The sequence below is a fragment of the Carya illinoinensis genome, chromosome 7, assembly GCF_018687715.1.
Source record: "Carya illinoinensis cultivar Pawnee chromosome 7, C.illinoinensisPawnee_v1, whole genome shotgun sequence".
Lineage (NCBI taxonomy): Eukaryota > Viridiplantae > Streptophyta > Magnoliopsida > Fagales > Juglandaceae > Carya > Carya illinoinensis.
Genome location: NC_056758.1, coordinates 4,472,290 through 4,492,172, shown reverse-complemented (window position 1 = coordinate 4,492,172; position 19,883 = coordinate 4,472,290). Strand labels below are relative to the sequence as shown.

At 33.6% G+C, this 19,883-nt stretch overlaps 1 protein-coding gene across 2 annotated transcripts; it reads left to right on the top strand.

Moving 5' to 3' along the window:
- The first annotated feature begins 5,969 nt into the window (after window positions 1-5,969).
- LOC122316738 (inactive glucose-6-phosphate 1-dehydrogenase 4, chloroplastic) lies at window positions 5,970-11,031 on the top strand. 2 transcript variants are annotated; one of them, XM_043133487.1, is made up of 12 exons: window positions 5,970-6,166; window positions 6,960-7,209; window positions 7,312-7,529; window positions 7,630-7,724; window positions 8,218-8,332; window positions 8,475-8,680; window positions 8,790-8,898; window positions 8,980-9,017; window positions 9,154-9,274; window positions 9,340-9,542; window positions 10,223-10,423; window positions 10,530-11,031. In XM_043133487.1, exons 1-12 carry the CDS (start codon window positions 6,050-6,052, stop codon window positions 10,765-10,767), a joined length of 1,911 nt encoding a protein of 636 aa, XP_042989421.1. In that variant the 5' UTR covers window positions 5,970-6,049; the 3' UTR covers window positions 10,768-11,031. The 2 variants fall into 2 exon arrangements, with proteins under 2 accessions (XP_042989421.1, XP_042989419.1); XM_043133485.1 differs by having other exon boundaries at window positions 5,971-6,166; window positions 7,282-7,529.
- The last annotated feature ends 8,852 nt before the right edge of the window (window positions 11,032-19,883 follow it).

Genomic DNA, 19,883 nt, shown 5'->3' with positions numbered 1-19,883 from the left:
AAAGTATATCACCTATGCTTTTCTAAAGAAGAGTTTCGGAAGATTATTTACTTAAAGTTTTAGGTTTGGAGAGTATGTCGTTACAACTTGACCAACCTTGTGCAAAGAAGTATAATCTAATTGTTGATTAAAGTAAGAGAGTTAAGGAATGACATAATCTCAAAGGCAAATATATACGGGATAGACAGTAGGTTGGTAAGCAACACCTCCTCATTAAATTGCTATTTCTTACTTACTTCGATTTCGAGGACGAAATCTTTTTTTTAGGAGGGGAGATTGTAACAGCCCGCTAGAAATTCAATTGTGGAATTTCTTTTGACTTTAAGAACCTCGTAAAAATTCCGTAAGTTTACACGAATCGACTAATCGCATAGGTTTTAGCCTGTCAACATAGTTAGTGTTATCACTCACTATGGTGCCAGAAATGCGATTTTTATTATTTGAGATAGTTAGAAGTGTCAGAATACATTATAGTCTACACCACTAGACTTAATTGAATATTTAGGATTTTTCAGTACTAAGTTTATTACGTTTATTTTTGGAGTGAATAGTAATCTCGGTAAACGTACTAAACGCTGTGTTTTCAAAATCACAGTGTGAAATGTCCAAATTAGGTTAGCGAAATTTTATTTGGATACTTGGCAAGATCTTAACCTCACATAATAAATAGTATTAGATACTTAGCACAAAGAGAAACCATTAGATGGAATTGTGAAGGAAATCAAGGTGTGAGATCATGACACCTAAGCAAAATACACATTTGGAAAATATCTTAAGAACATAGATTTAAAATACACATGGAAAGATTTTAACCACCTTACTCTTCCAAGTCTACTCCACATTTAGAAAATATTTTAAGCTAATTTCGTGGATATTATTGGGTAAAAATATCTTGAGCTGTTTTTTATAGATATTATTGGATAGAATATTTTGAAATAATATTTTATAGATATTTTGGGTAGGAGAAAACCATACTCAACTCTCAACTCCAGCCTTATCATCTCCCTTATCTCTTCCATAAGCATCTCCAGCCATCACCCACGAACTTATCTTCATTTACACGTTTCTTTAAAAGAATATCAAACATTCTCTCTCGGACAGCTTTTAAGAGTTCTTTTGCATGCCCATTTCGAAGCTGTTTTCCTCGTGATCGCGCTTGAGGTTTTATAAGAAACGCGGAGATCGAGGTAAGTTAGCTTTTAACTTACTAGCAGTCTACTGTGTATGTATGCTAAGTAAAAGAACTACAGTGTATGTATGTATGTTATCATATGTGTCATGCCATGTCAAGTTATCATGTAATTGTCTATTATACAGAATTTATTCTGTTATCAATTTTTATCTGTTACATAATATATTCTGTTATGTATTACTGTACATTACAAGTACGTCATGCTAAGTATGTCATCTATTACATGTAAGTCAAGTCATGTAATATTCACTGTTGCAAGTATGTCATGTTAAATATGTTGTCTATTATATGTTATGCCATGTTACGAAATGTTTCTATTTCAAGTTGGTCATGTATTCTAAGTTATGTTCAAGTCACGTTATGTTACGTCAGGACTTCAGTCCTTTCGTATTCCAGTCACATTTCATCTTGAGTACATTATGATGTGCAGAATACATGGGGCCACAACAACTGTGGAGTATGTATTTAACTACAAATGTGATGCGTAAAATACATGGGGCCACAACAACTGTGGAATATGTATTTTTCATGTTAAGTCAAGTTTGTGTAGAATACATGGGGCCACAACAACTGTGGAGTATGTATTTACACATAGAATACATGGGGTCACAACAACTGTGGAGTATGTATTTTTAATGTTAAGTCAAGTTTATGTAGAATACATGGGGCCACAACAACTGTGGAGTATGTATTTAACTGCATTGTGATGTGTAGAATGCATGGGGCCACAACAACTGTGGAGTATGTATTTACACATAGAATACATGGGGCCACAACAACTGTGGAGTATGTATTTTTAATGTTAAGTCAAGTTTGTGTAGAATACATGGGGCTACAACAACTGTGGAGTATGTTTTTTTAAATGTTAAGTCAAGTTTGTGTAGAATACATGGGGCCACAATAACTGTGGAGTATGTATTTAACTACAATTGTGATGCGTAAAATACATGGGGCCACAACAACTGTGGAGTATGTATTTTTCATGTTAAGTCAAGTTTGTGTAGAATACATGGGGCCACAACAACTGTGGAGTATGTATTTACACGTAGAATACATGGGGCCACAACAACTGTGGAGTATGTATTTTTCATGTTAATTCAAGTTTCAGAGCAAGTTCATGCTAAGTCAAGTTCAGTTCATGATTCAATTTAAGCTATGTCAATTATGCTATGTTGTACGCTAAGTTATGCTTTAATTACTTATGAATTTGATTATGCATTTATGCTTTTACTGTCATACATGCATCATTAGTCTGTATGGAAGTTTTTTGTTAACTTGCTGAGATTTGTAATCAAATCTCACTGTGGTAGTCCCAACTACCATTCCCCCCGAATGGTAGATCTTGTTATAGGACCTGAAGGAAGATTAGGAGCTGACCAACTAGACACAGTCGACTGAACGACGGTGCGTCGTTAATGTTAATATAGTAGTTAAATTACTACTTGTACGATGGAGTTGCATCTCCAGTACTTTTGGATCATAACTATTTTGGAATAGTGCTGTGATCTTAGTTATTCAATGTATCTTTATTTATGAAGTATGTTTTAAGTATTGAGATATTTTCAGTTTGGTGCATAGTATTGCTAAAGAAAAAAATTATCCGCTGCGAATATTGCATAATGTTAGATGCATGTTAGGATTATTGCATCTTATATGTCATGAACGGGGGCAGGTAACCTTGTGTTGCATGTCTCGACGCTTCAAATGTCCGTCCGATCCCAAACGGAATTTGGGGGCGTCACAATTACCACATGCATATGCGTGCACATTGCAATGCCAATAAAATTACACAATTCACCAATACTTTCCAAACATCCAAAACAACCAACAAATAACTTCGTCCTCAAATCCAACCGACCCCCAACTCCTCGGACTCAGTCCGGAATCAACTAACCAGCAGATAAATATTTATTGTAAGAGTAAAATACATTTAAATCTAAAAGTAGAATTTGAAAAATACTTACAGCGCTATATATTAATTTTTGAAGGATTGGCGCGCAGCAAACGGTGAAGGAAAAGTAACATAACGGTGAAATTTCACTGTGACCGTGGGTTGTAAAATACCCACTTTTGAACGGGAACAAACCAAGGCTCGGGATTAATAGGGAATGGTCTAGAGATATTTATGAAATTAAGGGAAGTGGAGTTTGGCCGTGGGTGGCGGCGAAAATGGCAGTAGGAGGCCAAAATACACAAATCAAACAGCTAGCTCGTGGGGACTGTCTTGGCGACGGGTTGAGGCCGAAAATAGGTGAATTAGGACGGCAAGGAGTCGGTGATGAAGTGGTGAAGAGGTGGTGGCTGGAGGTGGAGCGACGGCGGCAAATCGGGGCTAAAACCGTGCGGCTTGATGGTGATTTTTTGGCTAAATGGCGGTACAGTTGGGGATGAAACTTGGTGGGGTGATTTACCGGAGGGAGGGGAAGAGATTTGTGGTGGTGGTGTGGGGCACGGTGTTGGCGAGTGGTGGGTCTGGGCGGCTGGAGCTTTCGGCATGAAGGGGAGAGAGAGAGAGAGAGAGAGAGAGAGAGAGAGAGAGAGAGAGAGAGAGAGAGAGAGAGACGCACAGGGGAGGGGGAAAATGCAGGGAAGAAGAAAGAAAAAAGAAAGAAAAAAAAGAAAGAAAAGAGAAGAAAGAGAAAGGAAAAAGAGAAAAGAAAAGATGGAGGAAAAGAAATGAGGTCCAATCCTCACATCTGGAGTCCAACAACTAGTCCAATGAAAATAACTTTAAAATCAATAAAACCAAGAAAATATTTTAAACACAACGTAAAACTAAAATATAATAAATAACTAATAAAAACTAACTATTTAATTTTAAATCCAAAGACAAGTTAAAATAAATTAAACAGCAATTAAAATCCAATTAAAATCTGATAATTTAAAATAAAAGAACTATTATATTAATTAAATTAAAATATTCTTTCAGTGAAAATACACGTAAAAAGGGGATGTCACAACTCATCTCATAAAACTAGTTCTATAAGAGAGATTTGCTCGTTGCTTATAAACATGCTTAAGACTTTGTCCACATGCAATGTGAGATTTATTTCTTAACATTCCCCTCACGTGCATACTAGTATTTTTCCTAATCCTTATCATGAGAAAAATAGTGTGGGCCTCCATTCGTCCTGTAGCAGGTTCTAATACTATAAAGAAATTTATGAGCCTAACTTATTTTTTAAAACTGGTTTAAAAAGAAATGTTTGCTCCAACATTATAAACATGTTCAATACCTTATCCACAGGCAATGTGAAATTTATTCATTAACATCCTCCCTCACATGTAGTCATTGTTACGGGATAAGTAGTGTAGGCTTTCATTTATCCTGTGACAGACTTTGATATTATGAATAAATTAATGAGCCCAATTCATTTATTAAAACAGATTCAACAAAAGAAGATTGTTCGTTACTTATAAACATGTCAAAGATCTTATCTACAGATAACACGATATTTATTTCTCAACACAATTAACTCATAAGAAGACTAGATACTATGTTTATTTTCATTGGGCGATACTACTATGTTGCCCAGCGTTTACAATTGGGTGTACCACCCCTTGCAAATTTTTTTTCATATTTTTTTAATATATTTAAATATTTTTAAAAAATAAAAGAATATACTAATACACTTAAAATCATTTTTTTAATTACTAAATAAATTTTTTTATTTTTATTTTTTACCAATGGTATATTGTAGCGGTCAACTACTGGAGACATACAAGCTTTGCTCATTTTCATTTATTTAAATGTATAATTTTTGTAATTCCGTACAAACTATGAGATAAAACAAGTTGGAATGACAAATTTATACCCAGACAAATGAACGTAAAATTATTTTTACAATTTTTTATACGGGAGATATTTTTATAAAATATTTTTTATAAATAACATCACTTAACATAAATATTTTATTTTAAAAAATAATTATAAAAATATTATAAAAATGGTCTATCTTTTTTACCCTTGTAATCCCTCTATCCATATCCAATCAACATAAGCCACGGCAGAAATGGATGAAGATAACATGGGCAAATCCCAAGATTTTGACATTATCATCTAGTCAACTACTTTGATGGCCTCGGTTGCACTTCTCCTATCCATCCCGAACTCCTGCACCCGGTACCACAGAACATATTTTGCAACCCTCCTTCGATTTGTTTTCCAAAGACAAGAATACAGCGAAGTTAAAAAAATTGGCGAATTGCTAAATCGGATCGGATCGGATCGGATCGGCGAGATTAAATTGATTGGATTGATTTAGTTCTGAGTTTAGTTAGATCCGATACATTTTATTTTTTTTTAAATCGATTAAAATAGATTCAATTTTATTTTATTTTTTTCTAAAACTGATTGGACGGATTTATGTATATTTTAATTTTTTTATTATATATAATTTTTATATACAATATATAATTATATATAAAATAATTTTATAATATATGATAAATTATTAATTAATATAATATAAAATTTCAAATTTTTATATTATTTTATTTATTATATTAATAATTATATTAATATTATAATACATATTAATATTTATATTAATATTATATCACTATATATTATGATATGTAATAATATATCACTATATTATATATAATATATTACATTAAAACTAAAAAACTAGACCGAAACAAAACAAAAACCGGAAAAATTGAAATACCAATTTACGTGCTCGATTTTAAATTTTGTCCTACATTTTTTAAAATCGGTACATATCAATTTTGTCCTTAAAACCGGACCGGACCGAACCGGACCGAACCGGACCCGATACACCCTGTCCTGCCGTCTGAGGTTCTGAAGCTCGAAACTTAAACAGAAGCACCGTTGAAACCAACAAGAAGCGAAGGATGTTCACGTCACTTCCGTCTTTCTCAGCACCCTTCTCGTTGTCGGAACCTTCGGTTTCCAGACCCACAACACCGCTTTGCTCAACTCCTCGCAAAGTTTCTCTTCGTATTTTCCCGGTGAGTTTTCGATCAGCAGAATTCGTATCTACACGTATGGATGCATATAGATAGGAAACGGAGTTTTTGTTTTGTGGAAAAGTGAAAGGAATTCATGATTTTGGATTCTGGGTGGGTCGATTAGTAAGAGAAGATTTGAAAAGAAAATGAGCTTACTTGTCTTATTGAAGTATTGAAGCCATTGGCTTTGGTGAGTCGAGGTCAGACTTCAATTGCGGGAAACCCAAAAAAGAGAATGAGAGGCGAAAATTTTCTTTTCTCTCCTTTTACTCCTTTTGATTCCCTGGAAAATTTATGGAACAATGTGAAAAAATAGCGCAACCCTTATATATCAACTCGACCATTCTTGTTTACGTAATTGGTAATTCAAAAGCAGTAAAGAAACTTTGATTTGTTGTGAACCATAAATATTAACATGTAGTTTATTTTATATCTGCTAGTACCAAAGAGATTTCAATCTATTTTGAGCCATATGTAGCAACATCTAATTTGTTTTATAGCTCCCAGTACCAAAACTCTGCGCTCAGTCGTATTAAATTAATATCCGGCTTATCGGAGAGACAGAGAGGGTGTCATCTATAACTCAATCAGCTTCACTTCTTTTTGCTTATTTTGAGTCTGTCCGTTACATGCTTTCCACCTTTTGATATTATAAATGGTAATGGAATTATGTCACAGAAATTGCTGTTGAAGCACAACTTATTGTTATCTTTTCAACGATATCATTGACAGTTATATTGGGCATCTCAGAGATATAAAAGGAAATATAAATATATATTTATCTTGCATGTAGGATGCTGTAGACAACTTTCATTCCTTAAAGGGCAGACGCCTTGTGTGCTATGGTGGAGGTGCCAAATTATGCAGAAGATTTTATGGCTTAAAACTATGGATACTTGAGAACATAAACCTTCAGCAGAGGAATAGAAAACATGGACGAGCAATTGAGTTTAAAAGTATAAGAAGTGAAGAGAAAGACCCACTAACAAATCATTTGGAAACTACTTCATCATTTGGAGAAGGAGATATACGTTTGCAGAATGGTTAGCCATAGCTTTATAATGATAAGTTTGCTTATTTAGCCTAGCTTTTTTCAAACAGTGTGACACTTGCAGATTCTAATGAAAAAACCTCAACAACCCTAGAACATAAAGCAAGTTCTTCCACACATCATCAACCCGATGGGTCTATCACTTCTATGGAATCTAAACCTGTCGTACAAGCACATTCCTCCAGTTTTTCCTTTGAGGGTCGTGAAGGACCCTCACTCTGCATTGCTGTCATAGGAGCCACTGGAGAGCTTGCAAGGACAAAGATTTTTCCAGCATTATTTGCTTTGTACTATAGTGGTTTTCTTCCTGAGGTACAGCAAGTTTGATGTCATTGTTCAGTTGGAGGTCTATCTATATGGTTGAGTTCAATATACTTTACATAATCTCAGATCTCCTTTTCAATGGCTTCAGAATATTGGCATTTTTGGATACTCAAGAAAGAACTTGACTGATGAAGAGCTGAGAAACATTATAGCTTCAACTTTAACTTGCCGCATTGATCATCAGTATGATTCTCACCTATGGAATTACATGCTTATGTCCAACTTTTAGTTACATAAATCTATATCTCTTAATCTTGTAGTGTTTTAGAATTCTCAAATGGAATGAGAATACGATTATATATGCTGCTTTATTGCAGCTCAGAACTTGCATCAAATATCGTGAACATGACTTTGAGGTCTTTGTGTTCATATTCATTCAGGAAGGGAGGATGGGAGATACCAAAACCTATTGACAATGGGGAATGACTTGTGCACTAGTTTTTTGTTGTTATCAAGAAGCTCTTTATATAGTTAGAATAATAAGCAAAAGGCGACCGTCTGATTTTCATTTGTAACCAAGGGATTGCACTTCATAGTGAATATTGTTGAAAAGTATCTCTCATTCAAGAGCCATAAACTGTAACACAAAACCCCATAAGCCATTTCTCATATACAATCAATGTTCCAATAATGTTCAAATTTTGCATTCTTCATCGAGGTTAAATGATACTTGCAGACAAAACTGTGGGGACAAAATGGATATTTTTCTCAGTAGAACATACTACCTTAATGGAGGATATGACAATGTACAGGGGATGTCAAAGCTCAACACTTTGATGGAGCAGATTGAGGTAAAGTTGAAGGAAAGATCCACATTTGCACACATCCATGCACATATTAATGGACTTCTGCTTAAATGTATACTTTTTGGCTTTCAAATAAATGTACGAGAAGCTGTTGTTATTTGATTCTGTAACAGCTTACCTATCTCAGGGGGAATCTGAAGCCAACAGGATTTTTTACCTTGCTGTGCCACAAGAAGCTCTTCTAGATGTCACATCCTCTCTTGCCCGTAATGCACAAACCCAAAAGGGTTGGAATCGTATAATCATTGAGAAACCTTTTGGCTTTGATGCACCGTCTTCTCATCAGCTGACACAGTCTCTTCTTTCCAAGTTCGAGGAGAAGCAAATATACAGGTTTCCATTCAAAATCTTCACATCTTCCAACATACACAAATGTGCACACACATTTACATGTAATACTTTCTTATTCATCACTGTACAAGTTGAAAGAATCTTATTTCAGGATTGATCATCTTCTAGGAAGGAATCTGATTGAAAACCTCACAGTTTTGAGGTTTGCTAATCTAGTTTTTCAGCCTTTGTGGAGCCGTACATATATACGCAATGTGCAGGTACTTTTCTATAATGAGCTTGATACGTGCCTCATCCAATATATTGCACATTCACTGAAATAGTTAAATAACTTATTACAGGTCATTTTATCAGAGGACTTAGGTGTGCAGGCAAGAAGGTACTCATAAGGGCTGTCTCGTGTTGCTGTTTTCAAATAGATATGGTGGACTTATGTCATCAAGGGTAACCAATAGAATGCGTGTGTGTTTATATACTTGGTATATATCATATATTCTTCCTGTACATTTATGCAGGTATTTTGAAGGGTATGGCGTTATCCGGGACATAGTGCACAGTCATATACTGCAGACAATAGCTTTGCTTGCCATGGAACCTCCTATAAGTCTTGATGGTGAAGATATTCGAAATGAAAAGGTATGCATGCATGTTATAGAGCATTTCAATGCATTTAGTTGTAATGGTGAGAAGCTTCTTTACAGGTTAAGGTTCTAAGATCAATCCGCAAAATGGAACCCAGTGATGTAATTCTTGGTCAGTACAAAGCGAGTGCTGGAGATAAAGTTGATGTATGTTGGAACAGTCTGACCCCAACATTTTTTGCTGCTGCATTATACATTGACAATGCACGTTGGGATGGTGTGCCTTTTGTGATCAAAGCTGGCTTGGGGCTCATCAAGCACCGGTAAGATCTATTGCAGTAATTATTTTGCATGGTAGCACCATCTGCACTGAAAATTTAAAATGTCTACTGCCTGATTACACCAACTGGTAGATTCCTCTGCAGTACAGAAACATATGTTAAGTCTTTAAGTCTTTAGGTAGGTAAAACAGATGTGTGGTGCCTATGTTCAGAAACTGATAGCTCTTCTCTTTCCACTTCCTTTATTGTATTAAGTTTTGTGATTGCCTTGTCCTCAAAACTTTGACATAACATGTAACGTTTTGAGATTCAAGTTCTTTACAAGTTGAACTTTGGTGGAATGCTGAAGGGAGATTATGGGTTATATTTTCCCTCTGATTCGAAAGATTTTAGAATTGCTCAAGCATTGAACTATATTTCAGCTCAGCTTGGAAGAAGATGAATAAACATATTATTTTTTTGTCTTATCATGGATATGGATTATTTATATATACCAAAATGACGTTTTGCTGAACTCACAAGTTCTACACCAATCGAAAATAATCTTTGGGCGTTTATGGGTATGCACAAAGGAATGCATTGTGTTACAAGTAAACTGATAATCGCTACTCTTCAAAAAAGAAAATTGTAACTACTGCTTCTACGAGCTAATAGTATAGGATCGGTTTAAACCAGAATGTTTTAAGAGCTTATATCCTTACCAAGATTAGCGTACCCTGCAGAGTGGAGATACGCATACAGTTTCAGCATGTTCCAGGGAACCTCTATCGTGACCGTATCGGGCATACTTTTGATCTTGGGACAAATGAGCTAATTCTACGTGATGCACCTGATGAAGCCATTCTAGTCAGAGTTAACAATAAGATTCCAGGATTGGGGTTGCAGTTGGATTCTCCAGAATTGAATTTGCTCTATAAGGACAAGTAAGTACTTTACTGTTTAATTTGTTTCACAACTGATTATAAATTTATAAGCACAACACTGCCAATAAATTTGTATGCCAATTAATGTTCTTGAGTTCAAATTTAGATATAAAGTGGAGGTGCCTGATTCATATGAGCATCTTCTGCTTGATGTCATTGATGGGGACAACCATCTGTTCATGAGAAGTGATGAGCTTGCAGCTGCATGGAATATTCTATCTCCAGTTCTGAATGAGATGGACAAGAAAAATATAGTACCTGAGCTATATCAATTAGGGGGTAGAGGTCCTGTTGGAGTATACTATCTTTGGGCGAAACATGGGGTTCCATGGGCGGAGGATTAGTGAAGATTTTGTTCGTGAGTTCTTTCTGGAAACCAACTACAAAATATGTGATATACACACACACACACATATATATATGCAAATCATCTCACCATCTGAACTAAAATAGATGAGAATCTATGAATATGTCTATCATTGCAAAAATTAATTTGTCTCGACTCTCACATGTGTTTGCTGGGGTGTCATCTATTTAGTTTCTTATCATGGAAATGATATTTTATTGTACATCACATTTGATAATTAGACAGTCTTAGATTCCCTTCACAGGCATGTGCAGTGTGGTACCTAATCATTTTTTCAGATTACTTTAGCACTCTAAATTTGAGATTGGTATCAGATAAATTTAGATGTGTCAGAAAAATGTTAGGTGATTAGTCCTAGATGTAGGCCGAAAACTATTTTGGGTTTATCAGTGAAAATGTTAGGTGAAAATTAATAAAAAATTTACTTATCATTTCACATTATATATTATACATAATTTTTTTTATTTATTTTATTAAATATATAATATATAAATATTGAATAAAAAATTTAATTAATTTTAAAAGATAAAATTAAAAAAATATATAGAATATGTAGTCAAAGCTAGAAAATTAATGGTCGCCGTTTACTTGGTGGACTCTGCTTGACTGTAAGAAAAGCACCTCAATATGGGTTGGAAATCTTGGGGTTAGTAGAACCAATCAGCATTTTGGTGGCTCAGAGTTGGAGCATTACTGGAATTGGTAATGGAGTGTACATCGATTGCTTAACCCTTTGGTGCGCATACCAGTTTATTTCTAAATCCAATGAATCAATTCCTGATATTAATACATTAGATCCGATCACTGACACTTGAAGGCAAACTTTATGAGAAGAAGAGTAATGATTTGAGTCTCAAATAGATGAATTTGGTACAGTTTTTAATTTAGAAAATTTTTATGCACCATATTGTCATTTTATTTACATCTTATTAAATAAGATGTGACATATTTATTATCATTGAATCGTCATTTATTACATATTTTTTTATTATTAAATGGTAATAAATATACACATCATATATAGTAGGATGTAAATGAGATAGTGATATAGTATATAGCATTATTTTTATTTATTATTTGTGAATTTTATTATAATTTTTCAATAGAATTGAATTTTTTGGTACCCTTTGAGGGAGGTCATGGTGATCTTCGGGCACCCTTGTTTAGAGGACGGTTTGGCTCCATGGGATCAGGTCATAACCAGGGGAAGAGTATCCCCATCTTTGTTGTCGTGAAGTGTCTTATCGCTAGCCAAAATTCTTTCTTTTGTTACTTGAAATAGATATTATTTATTATTTTTCAATCTAATCACGGCTGAAATAAAGTCGCCCGACATTATCTCATTAGAAAGAAAAAGCAAAAAAGAAGATAAAGTTGCCCACAAATTATCTACCCAATTCAATAGAAAAAAATACAATCACATATATGGTAGGACCTAATATTTCCGAAGAATAATGCTGCATGGAAACAAGAGGGAAGGAGCCAGACTAGGGTCACATCATGGCCCATGGGAACAAGCATTCCACCCACCAAAGGGAACAAATGCCTTTAGGAAGGTGCCACGGCCGCCATGTCATGGTGCAGTGTCGCCAGACGGTAGGACAGACATGACGTTATGGGCAATCAGTAAGTGACGCATGCCATGATTCTATTCAAAGACTATGGCGGTGGTGCGTGCAGATTATTTTGATATAGTCAATTCACACGGTTTTACTTCATGAAAGAACGAAAGATGGGGACGGGACAAAGCCCTCTCTCTCTCTCTCTCTCTCTCTCTATTTATGGTTCACGCACCTTAGCAATAATCAATAGAGAACAAGCGCATTGTCTACTTGCATTTGCAATCTCTCTCTCTCTCTCTCTCTCTCTCTCTCTCCCCTAATCAAGCAGTGAGCAATAACAAAAGACCAGTCATCTTTCTTTGTCTCAAAATGATCTTTATGATATTTAGATCATCAAAGAAATAAGCGGGCAGAAGTATCTATTATAGTACTCCATTATTCTTCTCCTCCCCCTCAAACACGACAAAACATGGAAGGAGAAAGAAAGAAGAGGAAGATGGACAATGAAGAGGTAGGAGAAGAAGAAGAAGAAGAAGATGAAGAGAATAAGATAGAGAAGTTTTTTGCTTTGATTAAAAGCACACGTGACTTGCGCGATCGTTTGAGTGGTGTCAATGAACCAAAGGATAAAGAAGAGAAGAGACCAGTTGAGAAAGAGATCAAGACAACTGCGGTCTGGAATCCTAAGTTCCAACTGGAAGATTTTGCAGGGGAAGATAAGCCTAAGAGTCCTGGTGCCAGTACCCTACCAGATCCTTCTAAAAGAGAAGAAAAAGAAGAAGAAAGAGAAGTAGAAGAAGAAGATAGAGGAGATGGCAAAGGTTTAGACCTAAATCTTTCTTTGTAGCAGGGTTATATTCACAGAAATGCTATATCATGCATGTTAAAGAATTAGATTCGCCAGTTACATATGCTGTAAAAAGAGAAAAATTGTCGTGATTTTCCATCGTCTATGCTAAATTTGTCAATGACAATTGTTATATATCCTGTTTGGCCTAATCTGGAATCTGGTGTGAGTACAATGTAAAGAGTACAATATAAAGACTAAAGAGTACAATGCCATGAGTGGGAATTCATAGCTTTCAGAGAATAAATTGGTCCCCCACCCCCAATAATCTGAAAGTAGGATTAACAAAAAGTTCTCTAAACCAATGGATTGAGAGGGACAGAAGTAAACAAAATTGTGTCCAATCTTTTATGTATGTAACATGTATTGGAGATTTGGAAAACAATCTGACAGACAGAGGTACAGTAATTAGGTGGGGCATTGCTCGTTTATATCCGATAGCTAGAGGGGCACGGACAGTTATCTTTTAGTTTCAGAGGGAGCAACTTGGGCGGCTTGTTAATTTGGACACACCAAAGACATGCTAGAAATTTACTCATCTCTCTCTCTCTCTCTCTACATATTTTAATATTATTTTTTAATATTTTTTATTTTTAATATTTTTTATTTTATTTTATTCTTATTAAACTAATTAAATTATTCTATTTATCAATATATTTGGTATAAGAAAAATAAAAAAATAAAAAAATATAATATATAGTGTATGAAAATGAGAAATAGAATTATTTTTATCCGAAAATATGATAAATCACTAAACATAAAAGGAAGTATTGATGTTTTAATTATTTATTTATCAACATCCAACCTAGATGTTAGATTTTCCAAGGATTTGAATTGAATGCGCACGCACACATTTATTTATCAAACCCTTCATTCAATACTCTCGAAATGCATCCTCTCTCTCTAGAGAACAAAGCCGAAAATCTTTCGAGGAGGGGATCCCCTCCCATCTCTCTGTTTATTTTGGTCTTTGTTTAGTGGTTCTAGTAACCACCTCTGTTCCTGATTGTGGTTTTGTGTTGCCGTTTGTTTGGCCTTTGATATGGTGGTATAAGCCTCAGTCTAGCCAAACCGAAGCTGGGTTATGAGCTCTGTTTTCATCTAGGAAAACAGAGGGCTAGTTCACATTCGGGATGGAGGAGAATGGCGGCATGAGCAGATTGACCCAGCCAAACCAAAACATGCTACCAGTCAATCTGAAGTCGCCTACGAGTGGACCAAGAAGTACATAAGTCAGACTGTTTTGGATGATTTCTTGCGCAGCGATCCAAGACTTGGTGCATCGTCTGGGGCAAGGCTGGGCGAGAGACGACGACATTAGGGCCGGGGCGAAACTTCAGTGAGCTTTGTGAGGAGGCTTGTACTTGTGCGTTGGTGGAGGAGAACTCTACGAGGAATATGCAAAGGAAAAAAGAGAAAAAGATGGGTGGTGGCGGCAAAAGGAAGATCTGGAAACCCTAACGGGTTGGGCCCCCCACATGCACACAAGCTGGGCCTTTTGGCTTAGATTGGGCCCATATGTTTTAACAGCCCATTGTCATTTTTTTTGAGTTTTGTTTTAGTTTTTAAAAATAAAAAGGCTAGTGTCTCACTCCTCTTTTGGAGAAGGTAAGTGTTTGTCCTACTCCTCTTTTGAAGGAAGGTAGGTGATTGTACTCTTCCTCCTTCGGATGAGAGAGTGTGGTTGTACTCCTCTCTCCTTGGGAGGAGAGAGCGTGTATGTACCTCTATTCTTTTGAAAGAAATGTCGTTTAACCCTGCTTTAATAGAGCATTTTCTCTACTGACTGTTGTCAAAAGAAATGTTATAGAAGTTTAGACAATATTCGTTATAAAGAAATTTGTTGGCGGGGGAACCTCTAACAGATGAGTAGTTTGTCTGATAATCTGAATATTTCTGTATTGATTAGTCACAGATGTAATTTCAGTTTCAGTGAATAAAATTAAGTCTATTTAAAAAAAAAAAAAATGGCCAGTGGGAATTGATTCCGAGTGCTATAATTCTTTCTTTTTTTCTTCGAGAAATGTACATTAATATAGAAATAAAGGAAATATTACAAAAGGTTGGGAATGAATCCCAGATTTAATTAACAACCAAAGTACCAATCTTTTTTACCTGGCACAGATTTTAGTGCATGCAGGATATTGCACTAAGGGAAAGATTATGATATCAGCCTTTTAAGTTTTTTTTTTTTTTTTGAAAATACAAAAAAACACAAGCCACGTAGGATGTGTACTGTATGCACTGGCTTCTCCTTTACTCTATTTACTATTTTCCAGATTTTTTTTTAAAAAGTTGTTACTGATTTATGGTAGCTGAAAAATCACTTCAAGTCCTAGCATCTGTTAAACATCAAAATAAAGTTTCTGTCTTATTATTTGATCCAATTTCATGATTAAAAAAGTAAAAAACTAAAAAGCTTTTATAAAAACCTAAAAATAAATATCTTACAAAAATCTTATTCTCTAAAGTATTTTTAAAGTTCATTTAGGATCGGAAGTGAGAAGATATGAGAATTTGATAAAATAATAGTGAAACAGTTTTTGTTGTTTGAGTTAAGATATTTATTGGATTTTGAGAAATTAGAGAGAAAATATTGAAAACAAATATTATAAAGTTAAAATATTATTAGAATATAATTTTTGTTTTAGAATTTGAAAAGTAGTATTTTTTGTGTTTTGTTTGGAAGTTTGAAAAATTTGTAATAATTAAGTAATAATTAGATGAAAAATTTAAAAATTTGAAATTGAAAATTGTTTGTATTTTAGTGATAATTAGAAAAGAAATTATGAGAAGTTTTGAGAGCATGAGATAATGATTTCAAGGAATTGTGGAGTCACCTGATTTCTGTACTGTATAACAAGGAACTTAATGAATTTGCAGCCATGATTTACCAAATTTGGAAGAGGAGGAACAACTTCATCTTTGAAAATAAGTTATGGGAGCTTGGGAAGGTAGTTGAGGCCGCTTCTCAGGTTGTTTCTGATTATAGTGAGGCTAATGAAAAGGATGTTGCAGTTTAGGTTAGACCAAGCCCAAGTTTTCCTAATTGGTGTGCACCACTTTTAAATGTTTTCAAAGTTAATTGGAATGCCGTTGTTAATAAAGGTAAGTGCAAAATTAGTGCTGGTGTCGTGATAAGAGACTGGGAGGGTAGTGTGGTGGCCTCTTTAAGATCACCAAAAGATTTTTTCCCTAATACTCACTTAGCAGAATCTTATAGAGTTTTGAAAGCAGTTCTTTGCCAACAGTGGAGACTAACTCATGTGATCTTCGAGAGTAATGCAAAGCAAGTTATCTTGGCTCTTAGAGCATTAACAATGGACTAGCCGTTGCCAAGTCTACAATAGAACTCTAAATGTGGTCTTTTAGTTATAATATGAACTTTTAGCTAGATTAGTTCACATTGGACTAGCTATTTTAAATTCTAAATAATAATATAATATTATATATTTTAATAAAATTTGATAATTTTTTTCTAATATTTTACAAATACACTTCATATATTAATTAATAAATTTATTAAAAATTAAAATTATTATTTTGAAAATATTTTTTCATAGAATATCCAAGTTTTTACAATAAATATATCCCTACTATATTAAAAAATTATAAAAAATAGTAGACATTTTTACAATAACTATCGCCTGTTATATTAGAAAAAAAAAAGTATACCTGCATATGATTGTAAACGAGAGAATGAAACTTTTTATATAATTTTAGTCTTTATACAAGAAGAGAGGAAAGCGTGAGTGTGTGAGACTTAAAAGATAAAATAATAAAATCGAGTTTGAATTTTGGACAGGAGCTCGCCAAGTATAGTGAGAAGCTGAAATTTATTGTAAATAAAATCTTAAATTTCTTATGTATGGCTAGTCTAATGTAGAGGGAAATAAATTTTAACTTCAAAATTTTAGACTTGTATTAAGTAATAGCTAGTCCATTACCAGTACTTTCAACAATCCAAACTAGATCGAGTTTTCAACCAAGATGATTTTATCAGATGTAAAAGTCTTGCTAAGCTCTTTAGAAAAGTAATCTGTAGTACATATCTCTAGAGATTGTAATACTTTTAACTCATGTTTTAGCTAAAGATGCTATTAAACTCTTTTAGGAGAGCATAATAGGATTAACAAAAAGTTCCCTAAACGAATGAAATGAGAGGGACAAAAGTTAACAAAGTTGTGTTCAATCTTTTATGTATGTAACACGTATTGGAAATTGGAAACAATCTGACAGAGAGAGGTATAGTAATTATAAGGTAGGGCATTGCTCATTCATATCTGACAGATAGAGCCGGGCACGTACAGTTATCTTTTAGTTTCGGAGGGAGCAACTTGGGCGGGTTGTTTTGGACACACCAAAGACATTATTATCTCTTTACAGCTCATAAAATTTTTTATAATTTAATTTAAAATTATATTCTTTTAAATTTATATTTCAATTTTATTCATCTTTTAAAAATTTTTTATATCTCATTTTTTATTCTTATCTCTATCCTATTAAATAATATTTTTTTATTATTTTTTTCTCTCCCTTCTATTTACAATCTTAACTATTAACTATTTTATCTTATTATATTCTTTTCAAATATCACTTTCTATTATATATTTATACGATTTTGACTTTCTACTAAATCGACACACGAAAAACATCAAAATTTTCATAACAACTAAACATCGGTGAGAAAATGAGAATGTGAACAGATTTCTCAACAGCCAAACAGGAAAAAAAAAATATTCCAAAAGTAAAAATAGATCACAAATACATTCCAAGAATAAATAGATTTTAGTGCATGCAGGATATTGCGCTAAGGGAAAGTTTATGCTGTCAGCCTTAAAAAAAAAAAAAAAACAGAAGCTACGCAGGGTATGTACCAAGTGCACTACTACAGTGACTTCTCTATAGCTTTACTCTATTTACTATTTTCCAGATTTTCTTTTTTAAAAAAAGTTGTTACTGATTTATGGAAGCTGAAAAATCACTTCAAGTACTAGCATCTGTTAAACATCAAAATAAAGTTTCTGTCTTATTATTTGATCCAATTTCATGATTAAAAAAAATAAAAAACTAAAAAGCTTTTATAAAAACCTAAAAATAAATATCTTACAAAAATCTTATTCTCTAATGTATTTTTAAAGTTCGTTTACGAAATAAGAAGAGATGAGAATTTTATAAAATAATAGTGAAATAATTTTTATTATTTGAGTTAAGATGTTTATTATATTTTGAGAAATGAGAGAAAAAATATTGAATACAAATATTATAAAATTAAAATATTATTAGAATATAATTTTTTAATATAATTTTTATTTTAAATTTGAAAAGTAATATTTTTTATATTTTGTTTAAAAATTTAAAAAATTTGTAATAATTAGATGAAAATTTTAAAAATTTAAAATTTAAAATTATTTGTATTTTAATAATAATTAAGAAAAAAATTATGAAAAATTTTGAGATAATGAGATTCTCAAACAAGCCCACAAAAACTCTCTCTCTCTCTCTCTTAAAATTCTTAATCCAAACATATTTTGTACTCAACCCACTTTTTTCACAAATTTGTGCTAAAGAAAGGTATAATCTTATAAATAACTTGTAGTGATCAAATGTCATGATCACATTAATTCCATTGATGAAATGTTTTGCACACCAGTAATTGCGCTCCCTTTTTAGTGGCGCTATGACATGAGATCAAAAAGAAAACATGGCTCGAGGATAGTGGCGAGTATCACCTTCCATGCTTAAGTCAGTTTTTTTATTTTATATTTTATTTTTTTTAAGATCTAGAGAGAGATTGGCACGTAGCATCTCTCTATTTATTTTATTTTATTTTTCCCTCTTATATTTTCCGTAGAGGCAGGAGCCTCATCTATCGCCTTTGGTAGTCCGATAGTCGTACCTCATCTGAGGAGATGGATTGTTGTATTTAATGCGGCAATCCTCTAGACCTCACTATCAACCCTGCCTAACATAGGCGTGCCCATGCCCATCAAATGGGCACTTCGCGATCAACCTAGCCTAACATAGGCACGTTCCTCAAATAGGCACTTCAGTGCATTTAAAGTGACCTCTCTGACATTGAGGTTTCTGATGACACCACCTGACGAAGGCAGGTTCCTCTAGTGAGCCTTCGACGTGCTCCAAATGATAAGAAAAAATATAGTAATAAATATAATTGTGTATTAATTTATATGTTAATATAATGTGGTTGATTAAAAAATAAATTTTATTAAAAATAATGTTAATTTAAATTTTAAATATGAATAAATTAATATTAATATATAGATTAATACGCGACTGTATTTATATATAGCAAAACTTATATGATAATGCATCCTAAAAATAAGGAGGGACATCGCTTCTTCCCAACAGGTTGGCCCTTGCCTAGAAAGGATGGGCCTCTGGGCCGATTGCCTGGTTCCCCTTCTCTGTATGGAGTCCTTGATTTAGCGGGCTTGGTGAGGTTTCATTTTTTAGGGTAAGAATTGACCCTAACAACTTTATTGCAAGTTTAATTATATGTACATGAGAAATAATTTAACTACAAATGAGTTTTCTAAATGTAAACTCACGAATTGACATAGTTTAATATAATATATCAAATTGTAAAGTTATTTTTATTATAACATGGTTCTAACGTATCACATGAATGTACATTAGTTATAAGTTTATTTTTATAAAATT

Bases quoted from the DNA above. Each gene is read 5' to 3' on its own strand.
- LOC122316738 (XM_043133485.1), top strand. From the start codon at position 6,050: ATGTTCACGTCACTTCCGTCTTTCTCAGCACCCTTCTCGTTGTCGGAA. The intron at 8,333-8,474 runs GTAAAGTTGAAG...TACCTATCTCAG, and splicing joins CTTTGATGGAGCAGATTGAG to GGGGAATCTGAAGCCAACAG. The intron at 9,543-10,222 runs GTAAGATCTATT...CGTACCCTGCAG, and splicing joins TTGGGGCTCATCAAGCACCG to AGTGGAGATACGCATACAGT.